This window comes from Antedon bifida, chromosome 10 (genome assembly GCF_963402885.1).
Source record: "Antedon bifida chromosome 10, ecAntBifi1.1, whole genome shotgun sequence".
Classification (NCBI taxonomy): Eukaryota; Metazoa; Echinodermata; class Crinoidea; order Comatulida; family Antedonidae; genus Antedon; species Antedon bifida.
Genome location: NC_136235.1, coordinates 20224289 through 20238519, shown reverse-complemented (window position 1 = coordinate 20238519; position 14231 = coordinate 20224289). Strand labels below are relative to the sequence as shown.

At 34.2% G+C, this 14231-nt stretch overlaps 3 protein-coding genes across 12 annotated transcripts in view; all 3 read right to left on the bottom strand.

The window, feature by feature from the left end:
* Nucleotides 1-476, bottom strand: part of LOC144854438 (protein unc-13 homolog B-like) — a 128360-nt gene extending 127884 nt beyond the window's left edge. For 7 of the 8 annotated variants that reach the window (XM_078712396.1, XM_078712398.1, XM_078712402.1 and 4 more), the window contains exon 1: nt 210-476. In XM_078712396.1, coding sequence (XP_078568522.1) covers nt 210-231 — 22 coding nt within the window. In that variant the 5' untranslated portion in view covers nt 232-476. The remainder of the gene's footprint in view (nt 1-209) is intronic. The other variant, XM_078712404.1, reaches the window with a different exon arrangement.
* Nucleotides 477-2668: 2192 nt separating this feature from the next.
* Nucleotides 2669-6170, bottom strand: LOC144854112 (CMP-N-acetylneuraminate-poly-alpha-2,8-sialyltransferase-like). 3 transcript variants are annotated; one of them, XM_078711998.1, is made up of 4 exons: nt 5772-6167; nt 4345-4455; nt 3768-4265; nt 2669-3398 (listed from the first exon to the last, which is right to left on the bottom strand). In XM_078711998.1, the coding sequence occupies exons 1-4, from the start codon at nt 5909-5911 to the stop codon at nt 3140-3142; spliced, it is 1008 nt and encodes a 335-aa protein (XP_078568124.1). In that variant the 5' UTR covers nt 5912-6167; the 3' UTR covers nt 2669-3139. The 3 variants fall into 3 exon arrangements, with proteins under 3 accessions (XP_078568124.1, XP_078568126.1, XP_078568125.1); XM_078712000.1 differs by having other exon boundaries at nt 5791-5907; XM_078711999.1 differs by lacking the exon at nt 4345-4455 and having other exon boundaries at nt 5772-6170.
* A 1596-nt stretch (nt 6171-7766) lies between these two features.
* Nucleotides 7767-14036, bottom strand: LOC144853559 (small ribosomal subunit protein mS29-like). Its single transcript, XM_078711265.1, has 11 exons — nt 13953-14036; nt 13744-13827; nt 13212-13313; nt 12605-12806; nt 11979-12112; nt 11230-11310; nt 10876-11037; nt 10487-10546; nt 10018-10110; nt 9718-9832; nt 7767-9457 (listed from the first exon to the last, which is right to left on the bottom strand). The coding sequence occupies exons 1-11, from the start codon at nt 13977-13979 to the stop codon at nt 9372-9374; spliced, it is 1146 nt and encodes a 381-aa protein (XP_078567391.1). The 5' UTR covers nt 13980-14036; the 3' UTR covers nt 7767-9371.
* Nucleotides 14037-14231: the final 195 nt, after the last annotated feature.

Below are 14231 nucleotides of genomic sequence, written 5' to 3'. Positions count from 1 at the left end.
ACTACGACAGATGGTAGTAGGCTTAAAAACATATTGTTAGGCTAATATATATTACGATATAGATATTACACGGATACACATAGTAATAATACAATGATAATTAGCAGCCACAACAGAATATGAATGGGCGACCGCATCACATCTTTCATCTGTCAATATGATGAAGGGATGCTGCCTAGCTGCCACACATAATATTAGTATGCACTTACCACGAACACTTAAAAGAGCCATAATGCAAACACGGTTTCACCGAAATTTTTCAACAGAACATCGTGTTAGACAAAAACATACATCACGTAAATACAGCTACATGGAACAGACAAAATATAAGCGTTAGTTAGTCCAGATTGAGATGCTTTTTAACAGGTTGACATACCGTTTGGTCGCACCTCCTCGCCATATTTCGCTCAGAAGATTGGCAGGTGGTGTAATTAAAAAACTACTGTCTTATGACGTAACATTTCTTTAATGTTGGTGGCGCTATATCTTTACACTTAATTGCTTTACAATCTTCTTCTGACATAACGCAGGTGTTCTGAAAATTGAGGGCGCTAAACATAAAATTTACGAGATCGAAAAACAGGTGGCGTGAGTATAAAAAAAAATGTGCTCTCCCTGCCTCAGCACTAAGGCCCTGCCACAGCCTTTTGGGGTCGTTTCCAGCACATCACCAGATGCATTGATGTTGTCGCCTCATGATGTGTGGTGGAAAGGGGGACGTATAATTCTGTGAACCCCAAACACAGTGGTCGCATACCTTTAACTCTATTCCACCGACCAGCGTGGGAATCGAACCCACGACATACGTGTTGTTAACACGACGCTCAGGCGACTGAACTACTGGTCATTTTGGTTTTAACAAGGTTAATACGATATTTATGAAGTAATGATGAATTACGTAATACACGTATAAATAGACTATTATCAGCTGTTCAGTCATGAATACTTTGTGGCGTAACGGGTAATGCTCAGGTTTGAGTGCTCTCAGCTCTCTCTCTAGAGTGGGTTCGAACCTCTACGGATATATTTTTTTTAATGGAAAATAATGAATTTTTTTTTTCTTTTATTTTGACATCCTAATCAGAAACTGCGATTTTTAAAAAGCCCTTTTTTTAATATTTCCATGATATTTATTTTATTTTTTTATATTTATTTATTTACATAATATCTTTTTAAACTTACTACTACCTGGATGAATGTCTATATAAATTAGGCTTCCATTAAAACTGAAATTGCATTTTCTCGAGAACTACTTGTCCAAAAAACTTCATTTTTCTACAAGAGGCAAGAGTTATAATTTGTGATTTGTAATTGTAAAACATAATTTAATTTAATGTACAGGTTTTTTTGATACGAGTAGTTTTAAAACACCTACATCTTTTCAAATTCACCCGTTTGTTGTTGGCGTTACTGTTCTATTGTTATTCAAATTAAACTATTGTTTGTTGAAAGGCTGGTTACATTACATTACACCAAATTCGCAAACACATGGTTTTAGTGAAATTAGCCTAATCACACACAGCATTAAGACATACAAATTTAATTTTTTTTTGTTAACACGACATACGTGTTGTTAACACGACGCTCGGGCGACTGAGCTAACTGGTCATTTTGGTTGTAAACAGGTTAATACAAGTTGTGTTCCCTCATGATGACGGTCATGAATATGCATATTATGACGTAACGGTGAATTACCATATGAAGCACGCATATATAAATAGACTATTGTCAGTTTTTTAATTTAGTCTCAAATCGTTTTTGGGTTCATTTCAGAGGTTAGCATTTTGACAAATGTTTACTTTATAACACATTTTCTTGAAAATGTTCAAAAACATAAAAATGCACCAATTAGCCTCCAATCGTAGGAAAAAAAACAAATAAAAGTTGGTTAAAATGAAAGCGCAGCTTGATTATTATTATGTCATTCTAATCGTTACGTCATAAATATGTTGATATATCATGAACGTCATTTGAGAACGAAACTAGTTTTATTCTAACTATAACAAGATGACCGGATAGCTCATTCATTTTGTAATTGTTTCATGAATTCTACAAATATTAAAAATAGGCTTTTGTGTGTGACTCGTGATATTTGTATTTATAAGTTTGTTCTGTTGATTTTTTTTTATTCAATTTTCTGCCATATACAATACAAACAAGATAAACAAATAAAAAAGGCAAGGAAAGATTTTTGCTGTCACCATGAATTTCGCAACACTCTACCATGGACCTTTTTGCCTTGTATATTGTTATTAGGTACGTTCACCCCAGCGAGTCCTGTAAGATACTACCAGTATAAAGTATAAATTAGAAATATAATAAATAAGTGCAATGTTATCAAGATAATTAGATTTGTTTAGAAATAACTGAATTGGTCGCCAGAAAAAGACTGCTTCTTTTTGGCCACATTAACACAATATATTCCAAGATTGTATTTGGAGCGCTAACTCATGGTGAAAGACCGAGAGGCAGACTGAGCCAAAAGATGGGACGATTGTAATAGAGCTGACACCAAAACCAGAGGAATACAATCCGTGACTCCCAGAAGCTGTACGACAATCCAAAGACCGATTAAAATGGAAAGAAGTCTTGGAGTAGAAGCCATTACACAGACCTGATCTGGTGCGGTCGGCTTAAGTCAAGTCAAGTTTTAAAAAAATGTTGAATATACGTTTCTAATTTTTATTCAAAAACAACCTAATTGACGCATAGGCCTACATACATTTTTGCATCAATTTGTATTGATAACACGGTTTACCTGTAGCTCTTTTATACTGTTATTAAGGTTAAAAATGTTCTAGTTTAAATATTATGCAAAAACAACTTCCCTTCGTTCCAGTCGAGACCAGTTGACACACTGCAGAAGTAACAAAAACTAGCAAATTTAGAGATTGCAAACCGTAAATTCAGTTTAGACTAGGCTTAACTTTACTAGTGTTTATTCACAATGCAAAGAACATTTAAACAATATTGAATCTCTTTTGAGTTCAATGATATTTCCGGTTAAATTAACGTTAAACGTTCCATATTTACGAAATTAAATTTTAAATCTACGTCATATCAAAAGTGCGATTAAATCATTCTTGCGTTGCGTCATAGTTAGAAGAACCAAGCCTAAATAAATGAACATGTCAGGAAGTTAGGAAAACGCACAAGGCGATGTCACCAATCTAATAATACCAGACGCATTTAGCTGTTTTAAAACCGTAAATTCCGCTGGCATGCGGTGACCATTTTGAAAAGATGCGCTTCCGCCGTAATAATGGTACTTGACGGGTTTCCCGTTGGCTGTTTGGTTGAAGGGGTAAAATCCATACAGTGACACTTTGCTACACATATTCCCAGCAAGAGAAAACAAGTAAAGGCCAGATGACGGTGATGATGTAATGTTCCATCTCCTAAAAAACAAACGAAGAACAACTGAAAACAAAAAGTATTAACTCTTCACTTTTCCCTGGTATTAACGGAAAAAATAGGCTAGGTTCCATTGGCTATTCATTTCGTTGCTCATGGTAGTGATTTTGAATTTGTTTCTGAGGCAAAAAGCAACCGTACAAAGAGTTGGTTTCATGAAAAAAATAATATGTAGGCTACGAAATTCTTTATTCACCTGGGATTTGGCCAGGACAGAAGTCCCAAGATCAGCATTAATAAAATTATCATATGTTAGTTAAGCACTAACTTTTTGAATTAAAATGTACTACAAGTTAATGAAGAAAAACCCGTTCTTTTCTTTAAATATAGTAGTCTATTTCATTTGAAATTACCTTTTAACCGCTCTGCTTAGTAAGCTACTTGGTCTCGCTAACACAACGTTCGGCTTCAACTTCCGGAGGGCATTGACAGTACCCATCTTAAGGTATCTAGTACTTGCTTTTGTTACCCATATAATGGTAGAATTATTTAAATTGTTCAGATAACGAGATTTCGTTTGGTAGCAATCATTTTTATTTTGTGAGCACCAGCCGTAACTTCTTCCCGCGTCACTGTTTATTGTTATTAAGGTCGTTCTTGTTCCAACATCTTCCTCGAAACCTTCCAGTGGCGCCATGTTTAAACGAAACACGTGATCATGCGCATCAATTTCCAAGCCGCAATTACTCCCGTGTAGGATTCCGGAGTTTCCGAGGACAGCGCACGTGTCCGCGGGTTTTATCCACGGTTCTCCATTGGCCTGAGCTGTTTCGGTATATGTTTGATTTTGTATCAGCTCGTTACGATAGACACGGAGTAATCTATATGGTGAGAAGCGCTTTAAACGGTTTCTGTAAAAAAGAAAGAAAGAGTGAGACAAGAACCAGAAAATGTGGTAAGAAGCAGTTTTATTAATTATTTATACAATACCTTGTTACATTTGCGGCTGTTTGGTTAATGTGTCTATACAAGACTTGTCGAATATCGATTCTTGGCAATGATTTTCTCGCTGTAGGCTCCGTCATCTTTACATTCGCTGAGCTATAAACAATGACGACAATTGATATTTATACTGAATACTGAAATGCTTTATTTGTCCATTATCATAATTTAACCAATGTTGTTGTGTAACCGTGGTTACAAATCATAATAAATTCCGTTACTAATGTACTATTATAATAATTATTATGTACACTATGAGCCGCATATTATACCGAGAACAATCTGAAAGACACGGACATACTGTGACAACAAACACATTTTCTGTACCATTGTATATTTACAAGTATACGGTAAGAATATAACAAACGTAAAAATCCCACATAACAATGGGTAGAGCCGGAATCGTATGACTATACCAGTATACAACGGCGCAGATCCGTTTTTAAAAGTGGGGTGTGAGCGTATCAAACATGAAATACTTTGCGAGCGAAACGAGCAACATTAGGCTAGGGGCCAGGGGGCCGCCAAGGGGTCTAGGGGGATGATTCGCTCTTTGAGTAATTATTTATAGGTCGTTTCAATCGATTTCTGAGCACATACAAATTCCCCCCGGCAGAATACAATCATTTTGAGTTACGCACCTTTTTAGGCACTGGTCCTGATTCACGCAAAATCTATTCTCCTTAGATATTGTATTTTCTAAAATTACATTCGATGCGTCTTAGGCTACTTTCTATTTCATTTCAACAATTTAGTGATTTTGCTGTTGAAACATGAGGGAGACAATCCCCCACTAAAAAATATGTGGGTAGGGGACATGTCCCCGCGTCGACACATCTCCCCACCCCCACCCTTAGGAACTGCGCCGAAAGGTAGTCGGCAGTATCTGCAAACACTCGAATAGACCTATCTCCTCCCCGTTTTAGTAATCTAGGACTCGCCCGCCAACTCTATCATGTAAATTATAATCTATACATTCCTGCATTTTACATTTTGGATAAATTAATTTATTATATAATAATAATAATTTATATTATAATTAATAAATTAATAAAAACATTATACATCGATATATAACATATATATATAACATAAATGTATTATTATTTATTGAAATTATGACCTCAAACAGATTCTATCGGTGACATTCTGTGAAACTTTGAGCATGAACAGTAAATTGAGAGCACGAATGTCCATGTACCTACTTAGACTAGTAGGGTACTGTATAGTAAAAATAATTACGCTAGTCAGCAGAAGTATTTATTACCCCAAGAATGCCCTCTTTCGCCGCTTGAGTAATCTTCCCCGCCCTGTTACTTTACATTAGAATCCGCACATTCCTGTTCCTAGGGTGAGCCCCAATCACGGCGTTTAAATGAATTAATTTCGATAACATTATACAATACTATACTTACTTTTGAGTGAAGTTATTACCTTTATCCAGTCTTTCAATTAAATACATCATATTATGCGGTAAAAACAAGTAAATCAACGTGTAAATAAATACAAGCGGTACAAGAAACACACATACACACTTCGTACTGAACGCCATCATTACGTATCTGCTCAGTTTGCCCAATTCCAAATTGCCGAATCCCAATTTGCCGAGTTAAGTTAGCCGAGTTCAGTTGATCGATTAAAAAGCTTTGGTGCTAACTTGAACGCAACAGATACAGATTCCTTTTATTATCCAATATAATGGAAATAATACAATGCTCATAATTATCTTGGCTTGCCTTAAATAAATATAAAGGAAAAAAGAGTCTTTTGTTATAATTTCGTATCCGCCCTACTGGGTAGAAGGAGTACTTGTAACGGTCCGTCTGTGCATTCACCGTCCTCATCCTACCAATTCTAACGATAACGGAGCCGATAATGTCGAGAGGATGATTGGTGTCTTCCAATATGGCATGGAATACATCGGCAAGCGGTTCGCTGTTGAAAGAGTCAAGCGTTTGTTTAGAGACAAACCAATTACATAAGCCCAACGCGATTGATACAAAACTCGAGTGATTGGTAAACTCACTTGCGTTGCGCCTACGTTATTGTGTTGCGTCCAAAGTGAGAACTACACTTTAGTTCAATAACTAGAGTATGATCATAGAAATATTAAGTGTTGGTATGATTAGGCACACCGAAATAAAACATGTTATTACCGAGAGCGATCATGGTGCGATAGACAGTGTTACAATTACGACAGCTCAAGTTACCATAACAACTATTTCAAGCGAACCAGGAAATCGTGAAATTCAAAGTGTAAGTGCGACTGTTATTATCATAATTGCGATTGACACATGAAACTCTTACAGCCCTATTTCAAGCGATTGAAGATATTTATAACATTAAAAAATACGCAGGTATACATGGTGAATCCGTGATGAATTTGTTTACATGAGTTCCTCACGGTGTTCCTCATTCTAGCAATGTATGACGGTCCACTAATACTTTCGATATAATATGATTGTATTTCACCTGAAGAGTGTGTTCAGCTTTTTATTGGCAAGTTCGTAGTGACTAAAATAATATGAAGTCATCTTAGTTCAATTATCGTTTTATTCAATGTGTTTAAAACCAATCTTTAATAAAAATAAAAATCGCTTTCCACACAACAATGGGTAGAGCCGGAATCATGTGACTACCTACTAGCACAAAAAATAATTCTGGTAGTCAGCAAGTATCTGCTAACCCTCGACCTATCTCCTTATAATCAAATACGTGATGAAATTTCAAAAACTGTAATTCGTTTACCTTAGCTAACCCCCAACCATGGAAAAACGCAATATATTTTCCTCATGTTGTACACGTGCTACACTCATTCCCTTTTCAGCGGAATTAAACTACGATCTGTTTCGGTTCTTACGAGAACGCAACGCAAAGCATTCCACTGTATATGCATTCTTAACACATTAAGAACGTGGAGCGTATTAATGGCCATGATCAAAGAATTCCTTCATATTACGTCATTCTTATGGTTACGTCATAATTATGCTAATTTATGACCGTCATTTTGAGGAAACGTAGCTAGTATTATCCTAGCTGATGATGAGGGGTTAGCTCAGTCGACTAATTCATTTTCGTTTGCTTTCTGTTTGTATTTGATAATATTGTTCTGTTGATTACCGTCATCATGTACCGCATGAAATGCATGAATTGCATGCCTCGCTGGCTCGCACCTCGGTAACAACCGGGGCTGAGCTAAGACAATTTTGAAAAATAGAGCTGTCCTCACAAATTGCACTTATACTTTGAAACTGTCAGGCCTAGGCCTAAACAAGTAGACCTTTTTGCGGGGTGCGTCCGCACCAGCACACCCCCATCCTGTTCACATCAACGCATTTGTGTGATTAAAGTCTTCTACAGCCACCAAACTGAGGAATATTTGTCAAGGAAGCTCTAGCAACTTGTGTATATAAGTAACCAAAGTCATTTATTTGATCAAATCACATATTTCAATACAATATAGATAAAACACAGCAAATTACAAAATTTATATTACAATCACTGGTTTAATCTTGAAGATATCACTGAATTTCCTGTTACAACATAATCATTAAACACAGCAGGTCATAGTTCAAGGCATACCAAACCTCAGTTCCAAAAAGGACAGACAGACAAACCTTCAAGAGGTTAGTGTTCTGTCTCTTGTGTTTACCAATTCTGGCTTTATTTCATCAGAGAGGGAAACAGATTCGCTGTAGAGCACCAGGATCCAGATTGTGTTCACCAATTCTGGCTCTATAACGTAATTACACAGGGAAACAGATTCGCTGTAGAGCACCAGGATCCAGAATGTGTTTACCAATTCTGGCTTTATGTCATCAGAGAGGGAAACAGATTCGCTGTAGAGCACCAGGATCCAGATTGTGTTTACCAATTCTGGCTCTATAACGTAATTACAGAGGAAAACAGATTCGCTGTAGAGCACCAGGATCCAGAATGTGTTTCTCAATTCTGGCTCTATAACGTAATTACAGAGGAAAACAGATTCGCTGTAGAGCACCAGGATCCAGAATGTGTTTACCAATTCTGGCTCTATAACGTAATTACAGAGGGAAACAGATTCGCTGTAGAGCACCAGGATCCAGATTGTGTTTACCAATTCTGGCTCTATAACGTAATTACAGAGGGAAACAGATTCGCTGTAGAGCACCAGGATCCAGATTGTGTTTACCAATTCTGGCTCTATAACGTAATTACAGAGGGAAACAGATTCGCTGTAGAGCACCAGGATCCAGATTGTGTTTACCAATTCTGGCTCTATAACGTAATTACAGAGGGAAACAGATTCGCTGTAGAGCACCAGGATCCAGATTGTGTTACCAATTCTGGCTCTATAACGTAATTACAGAGGGAAACAGATTCGCTGTAGAGCACCAGGATCCAGATTGTGTTTACCAATTCTGGCTCTATAACGTAATTACAGAGGGAAACAGATTCGCTGTAGAGCACCAGGATCCAGATTGTGTTTACCAATTCTGGCTCTATAACATAATTACAGAGGGAAACAGATTCGCTGTAGAGCACCAGGATCCAGATTGTGTTACCAATTCTGGCTCTATAACATAATTACAGAGGGAAACAGATTCGCTGTAGAGCACCAGGATCCAGATTGTGTTTACCAATTCTGGCTCTATAACGTAATTACAGAGGGAAACAGATTCGCTGTAGAGCACCAGGATCCAGATTGTGTTACCAATTCTGGCTCTATAACATAATTACAGAGGGAAACAGATTCGCTGTAGAGCACCAGGATCCAGATTGTGTTTACCAATTCTGGCTCTATAACGTAATTACAGAGGGAAACAGATTCGCTGTAGAGCACCAGGATCCAGATTGTGTTTACCAATTCTGGCTCTATAACGTAATTACAGAGGGAAACAGATTCGCTGTAGAGCACCAGGATCCAGATTGTGTTTACCAATTCTGGCTCTATAACGTAATTACAGAGGGAAACAGATTCGCTGTAGAGCACCAGGATCCAGATTGTGTTTACCAATTCTGGCTCTATAACGTAATTACAGAGGGAAACAGATTCGCTGTAGAGCACCAGGATTCAGAGATGTTAAAAATTTTAATTCTTGTTTTCCACTTTCAGTATGAACTAAAAAAAGAGAAGATAGTACGATAATAAAGTATATTTGTTCAATTATATTAAACAATGTGTTTTTAAGAACAATATTGATACAATAATAATAAATTAGCAACTACAATTCAAAGTACAATGATAGCAATAATAATTCTATTTGGTTTAGAAGAACTTAATTGAATGTGATAACACTTTATCTTTAAATAAACAACCTTGATGTTATTGCCCTGTAGGGTTATACCTGGTCATATACAGTAATCATACGGTATGCTTACATTTTTCATTTTGAATCCACTTTTTATCTAATAAATACTGCATCATACATTCAAATTCCTTTTCAGAATAATTGTCAACTTTGATAGGAATAAATGGATCCATCATTTCAAAGCCCTGTAAAATAAAAATATACTATTGTAAAACAATCAATAATAGTTAGTGTGTGCTTAGTTTTTTATTGTCAATATGTTGTTGTAGTACCCTCCTTAAAACTACTTTTTTATTCTTGCAAACCATTTGGTGAGGGTAGGCGAAAGAGGCCGGAGAGTCAAATCTCAAAATGTTGTTATTCTACTTACTTCTTGTTTTAACAAGTATAGGGGCTTATAATCTGCCTTCAACTCCCTGTAACTATTATGCTGGTCAACTGTCGTAATAATAGCACCATTTTTCTGTAGAAAATTTTAAATATAACATTACATGAATAAAATTTAAACAGTTGCAGACTCCAGATTGTTTCATGAAGAAGATAAAAATTTCACTTCAATTATCAGGTGCTAGCTAGTCACATTAAGCTCTGTCTACACTATCAAAATAGTTTGACAAAAGAAGTGTGATATGCCTAAATATGGTAGTGATATGCCAAAATATAGTAGTGATAGGACATCATCATGTTCATATAGGGCACATCACATAACGTTTGATAGTGTAAACAGAGCTTTATGCAGGAGTACCTGACTCATCAACATTAAGATTAGGCCTAATATCATTTTATGACTTTAATTTGTATAATTAAATATTCAAAAACATTTACACAATTTATTTTACCCAATTTGCTTTCAAAAAGTTTCTGAAGTGCATTAACATTGTAAGTTCTCGAACAGGAATCTGAAAAAAAAAAAATATTTGCATTAATATTCTAAAAATAATTTTTGTTTTACTTTACACATATTTTGCCCTAGATTTAAGAATCTTTATTAGTCCATAAACTGGAAATTTGACTTTGGAAATTATCTATATAAAGTACACAAAAAAATCTTTAAAAAAGTGATTAAAACTTTAAAATATTGATAAAATACTATTATGTTTTGTACCAAATTTAGGAGTGGGATGGGTGGACAACAGACTACCATGTATAATACAAAATTTGTGACATTATCATGTTTAAAAGTTTTATTTAATCGACTGGTAATGGATTTTTCAACAAACGTTCATACCATGTATCCGCCTGTTTTTCGGATATTTGTCATCTCTGCAAAAAGTCCATTCACCGCTTTTACTGCATACAACATTTTGAAATTATTTGACAAGCTATTTAGTTTCAACTCTTTTAAAACAACACCAATGACATCAGTTGAATTCTTTGGTCGATTTATTCCCTAAAATATTACAAAAATATACAAAAAATTAGAATATTAAAATTAATTCATTATAATTAATTATTTTAGTCAATACATTTTAACTAAAATAAAAGTTCTATTTTACCACACTATTTATTTATTTATTTTCAGTTACATTTGACACCGGGAAAACCGCTACTAAATAATTTACAACAATGTTGATTTATTTACCTGTTCTACAACACTAATAAGAGGTTGACCAGACTCGGTTAGTTCACGCTTGCTCCATACATACTTTTGATGTGTTTTGAACTGTAAAAGATGCATGATATGATAAAAAATCAGTTAATTTAACTAGTTTTTAAAATTCTTTAATAACCATTATAAGAATGTGAACATGTTGAATGTAGGAGTGAGGAAAAAGAACTGTTTTATTTTATTTTTATTTATTTTATTTTATTCAATTTTCAGGCACAAAAATACATAACAAGACAGCGGTGCAGCACCCTGAGGATTGCCATGAGTGCAAAGCACTATCGAGATGGCTCTCCATATACTGCACTCAACATATAAGTAAACAATAAAAATACAAAGAGATAAAAATTTAAAAATTGCGAGGCATCAAATTGAACAATCATTAAAATTGAATCTAAAAATATATAAATATAAATATTATGTACAGATAAAAATGATTGTTTAAAGATAAAAAAAAAGTTTAAAGTTGCCTGACATAAGACCGGAGAGCTGTCACAAATGTGTTAAAACTAAAAGAATGTTCTCTAATATAATTAGGAATCTCTTGCCATACACGGGAAAATTAGTGTACAATGAATGTTTCATTGTTTTAATCTATTCTTGGTTTTTGTTTTTCATTTATAAAAATGCATGTAGGAATGCTATTATCCTGGTGAAATATAAATATAAACAAATAAATACAATAACCCATTATAAAATAAATAAAAGATTTGGACAAGACTTACATTAGACAACATAGATTCATTTCTATATTTAAAATGTTTAAGCCATTCACTTGAAAATGCTGGTTGATCATACATTCCTTCATGTGATACACTATCAAGAAAATCCCATTTGTTGTTTACATTCCAGTTATTAGCTACCAACAAAGAATGAATAAAGAAATATAAGAACAAACTAAAGCTCTGTCTACACTATCAAACTTTATGTGACAAAAACAATGTGATGTGCCCATATATGGACATGATGTCATATCACTACCATATTTGGTTTTCATTTTTTCGTATTAGTTTATGTAGAGCACTTACAGGTTTCACAACATTAGGCGCTATATAAATCCAGGATATTATTATTATATGGGCATGTCACTACCATATTTTGGCATATCACACTTTTTTTTAACAAACTAGTTTGATAGTGTAGACAGAGCTTTACATAGTAAATGAATTATAATGAATTATACTATAGTGTAATATATAAAATATTTTTTCTTGATATTTTTTATTTACAACCCTCTCTTTTACTTTTGCACTAGGTGATCTTTCTTTAGTTTTCACAAGTACAATAATGAAGAAATAAATAGATGTTTATATTATATGAAAATTATCAATTAAAAATGACATAAACCTACCATTTGGAATGTGTACGATCAGCCATCCTTGATTTAAACAATAATGCATAATATGCATCAAAGATAATGTTTTGCCACTGCCCCTGCTGCCATATAATACGTATCGTACTGGGGCTTGGTTATAGTCAGTCTTCTTCAAATAATCTATCACTTCTAATGCTGGCCTTCTTATCATAATCTTTCCTTCTCCAAGAACTTCACTCTGATTTAAAAAAAAATTCATATGCAATAAAAAACGAGAGACGCCAATGATGAATAGATTAAATTTACCGTGCTTATACAATTTGTAAATTGACGTTTAGGGGGTGAAGGGAAAAAAGAGTTGCTTGTAACATCGTGACATAGGTCAGGATTGAACCCTGGACTTTAGGATTGGAAGGCAAGCATGTGAACCACCAATCTAGTTCCACTATAAGATAATAGTGCTTAATAACAACGGTTAAAAACAGATTTGGTAAAACATCACTGAAAATCTTTTGTGAACGGTATTTATTATAATTACAAAATATTTAATCTCTAAACTATCCAGCAATAATACCACAATATTTTAAAGTTTGATTGGAAGAATAATATTAAATAACCAGTAATATAAATAAAATTTATTTACCAAAGAGAACCATTTGTTGGAATATCCAACATGGAATATTTTAGTGATGTCCTCTTGTGGTATGTGATACAGCTGACTTTGATGTTGTAATCCTTGTTTTGCCTGCAATCAAACAAAATAGTAGTAATAAAAAAAAGTAAATATAAATATTATATTTACTGTACGAAGCGGGTATAATTACACATTTTGAAATAGAGGGTCTACAAATTAATATAATGAAATGTAGAATATATGGTATTGTAATTTTGTGGTTAAGTCTAGATCAAGACACAACTTTGCGCTGATTACTAGCTGCATTTGGAAGTATGTTTCCATACGTGGTTGATCCAAAAATATGACTGGGGTAATAATGTTCAGCGGATTGAGAGCTTGCTTATATGCGCTATATAAGAATGAACTATTATTATTATTACTATATAATTATATGTGATAAAAAGTTACTTCTATATATAATTATATATTTTTTATAATAATAACTTAATAATACAATAACTTTAAACCATAATTAAATTATTAAAAATAATAAACATACTGGGTCATTTTCAGAACTTTTAAATGACATCCACCGGACTGATTGACAGGTCACGCCCGCATTCCAGTATCTGGAATTTACAACCTGCAAACAATAATCATAAAAAACAGTTTAAATAGAGGAAAAAATAATATGTCTAACAATTACATTCAAAGCTTATTATTACAAAGATGACATAAAACAATTACTATGTATGTTATTAGTATTACCGTTGCAAATTTTAAGATAGCCCTCATGGTATGTTTTCTTTGTTGTACACTGTACAATGGTGGTGACTACTAGCCTAGGCCTGTCTGGAAAAATTAAATATTTACATTATTAATGCACATTTTTTATATAATACAAAGTATAAATTCAAGAAGAAATTGTTGATCTGTATTATAAAAATAAAAAACCACAGAATAGTCACTGAATGTGTTCAAGCCTGGTTATGGACTGTAATAAAAAAACAAATTATACATGCAAGGTACCACCACCAAAGTTTTCTG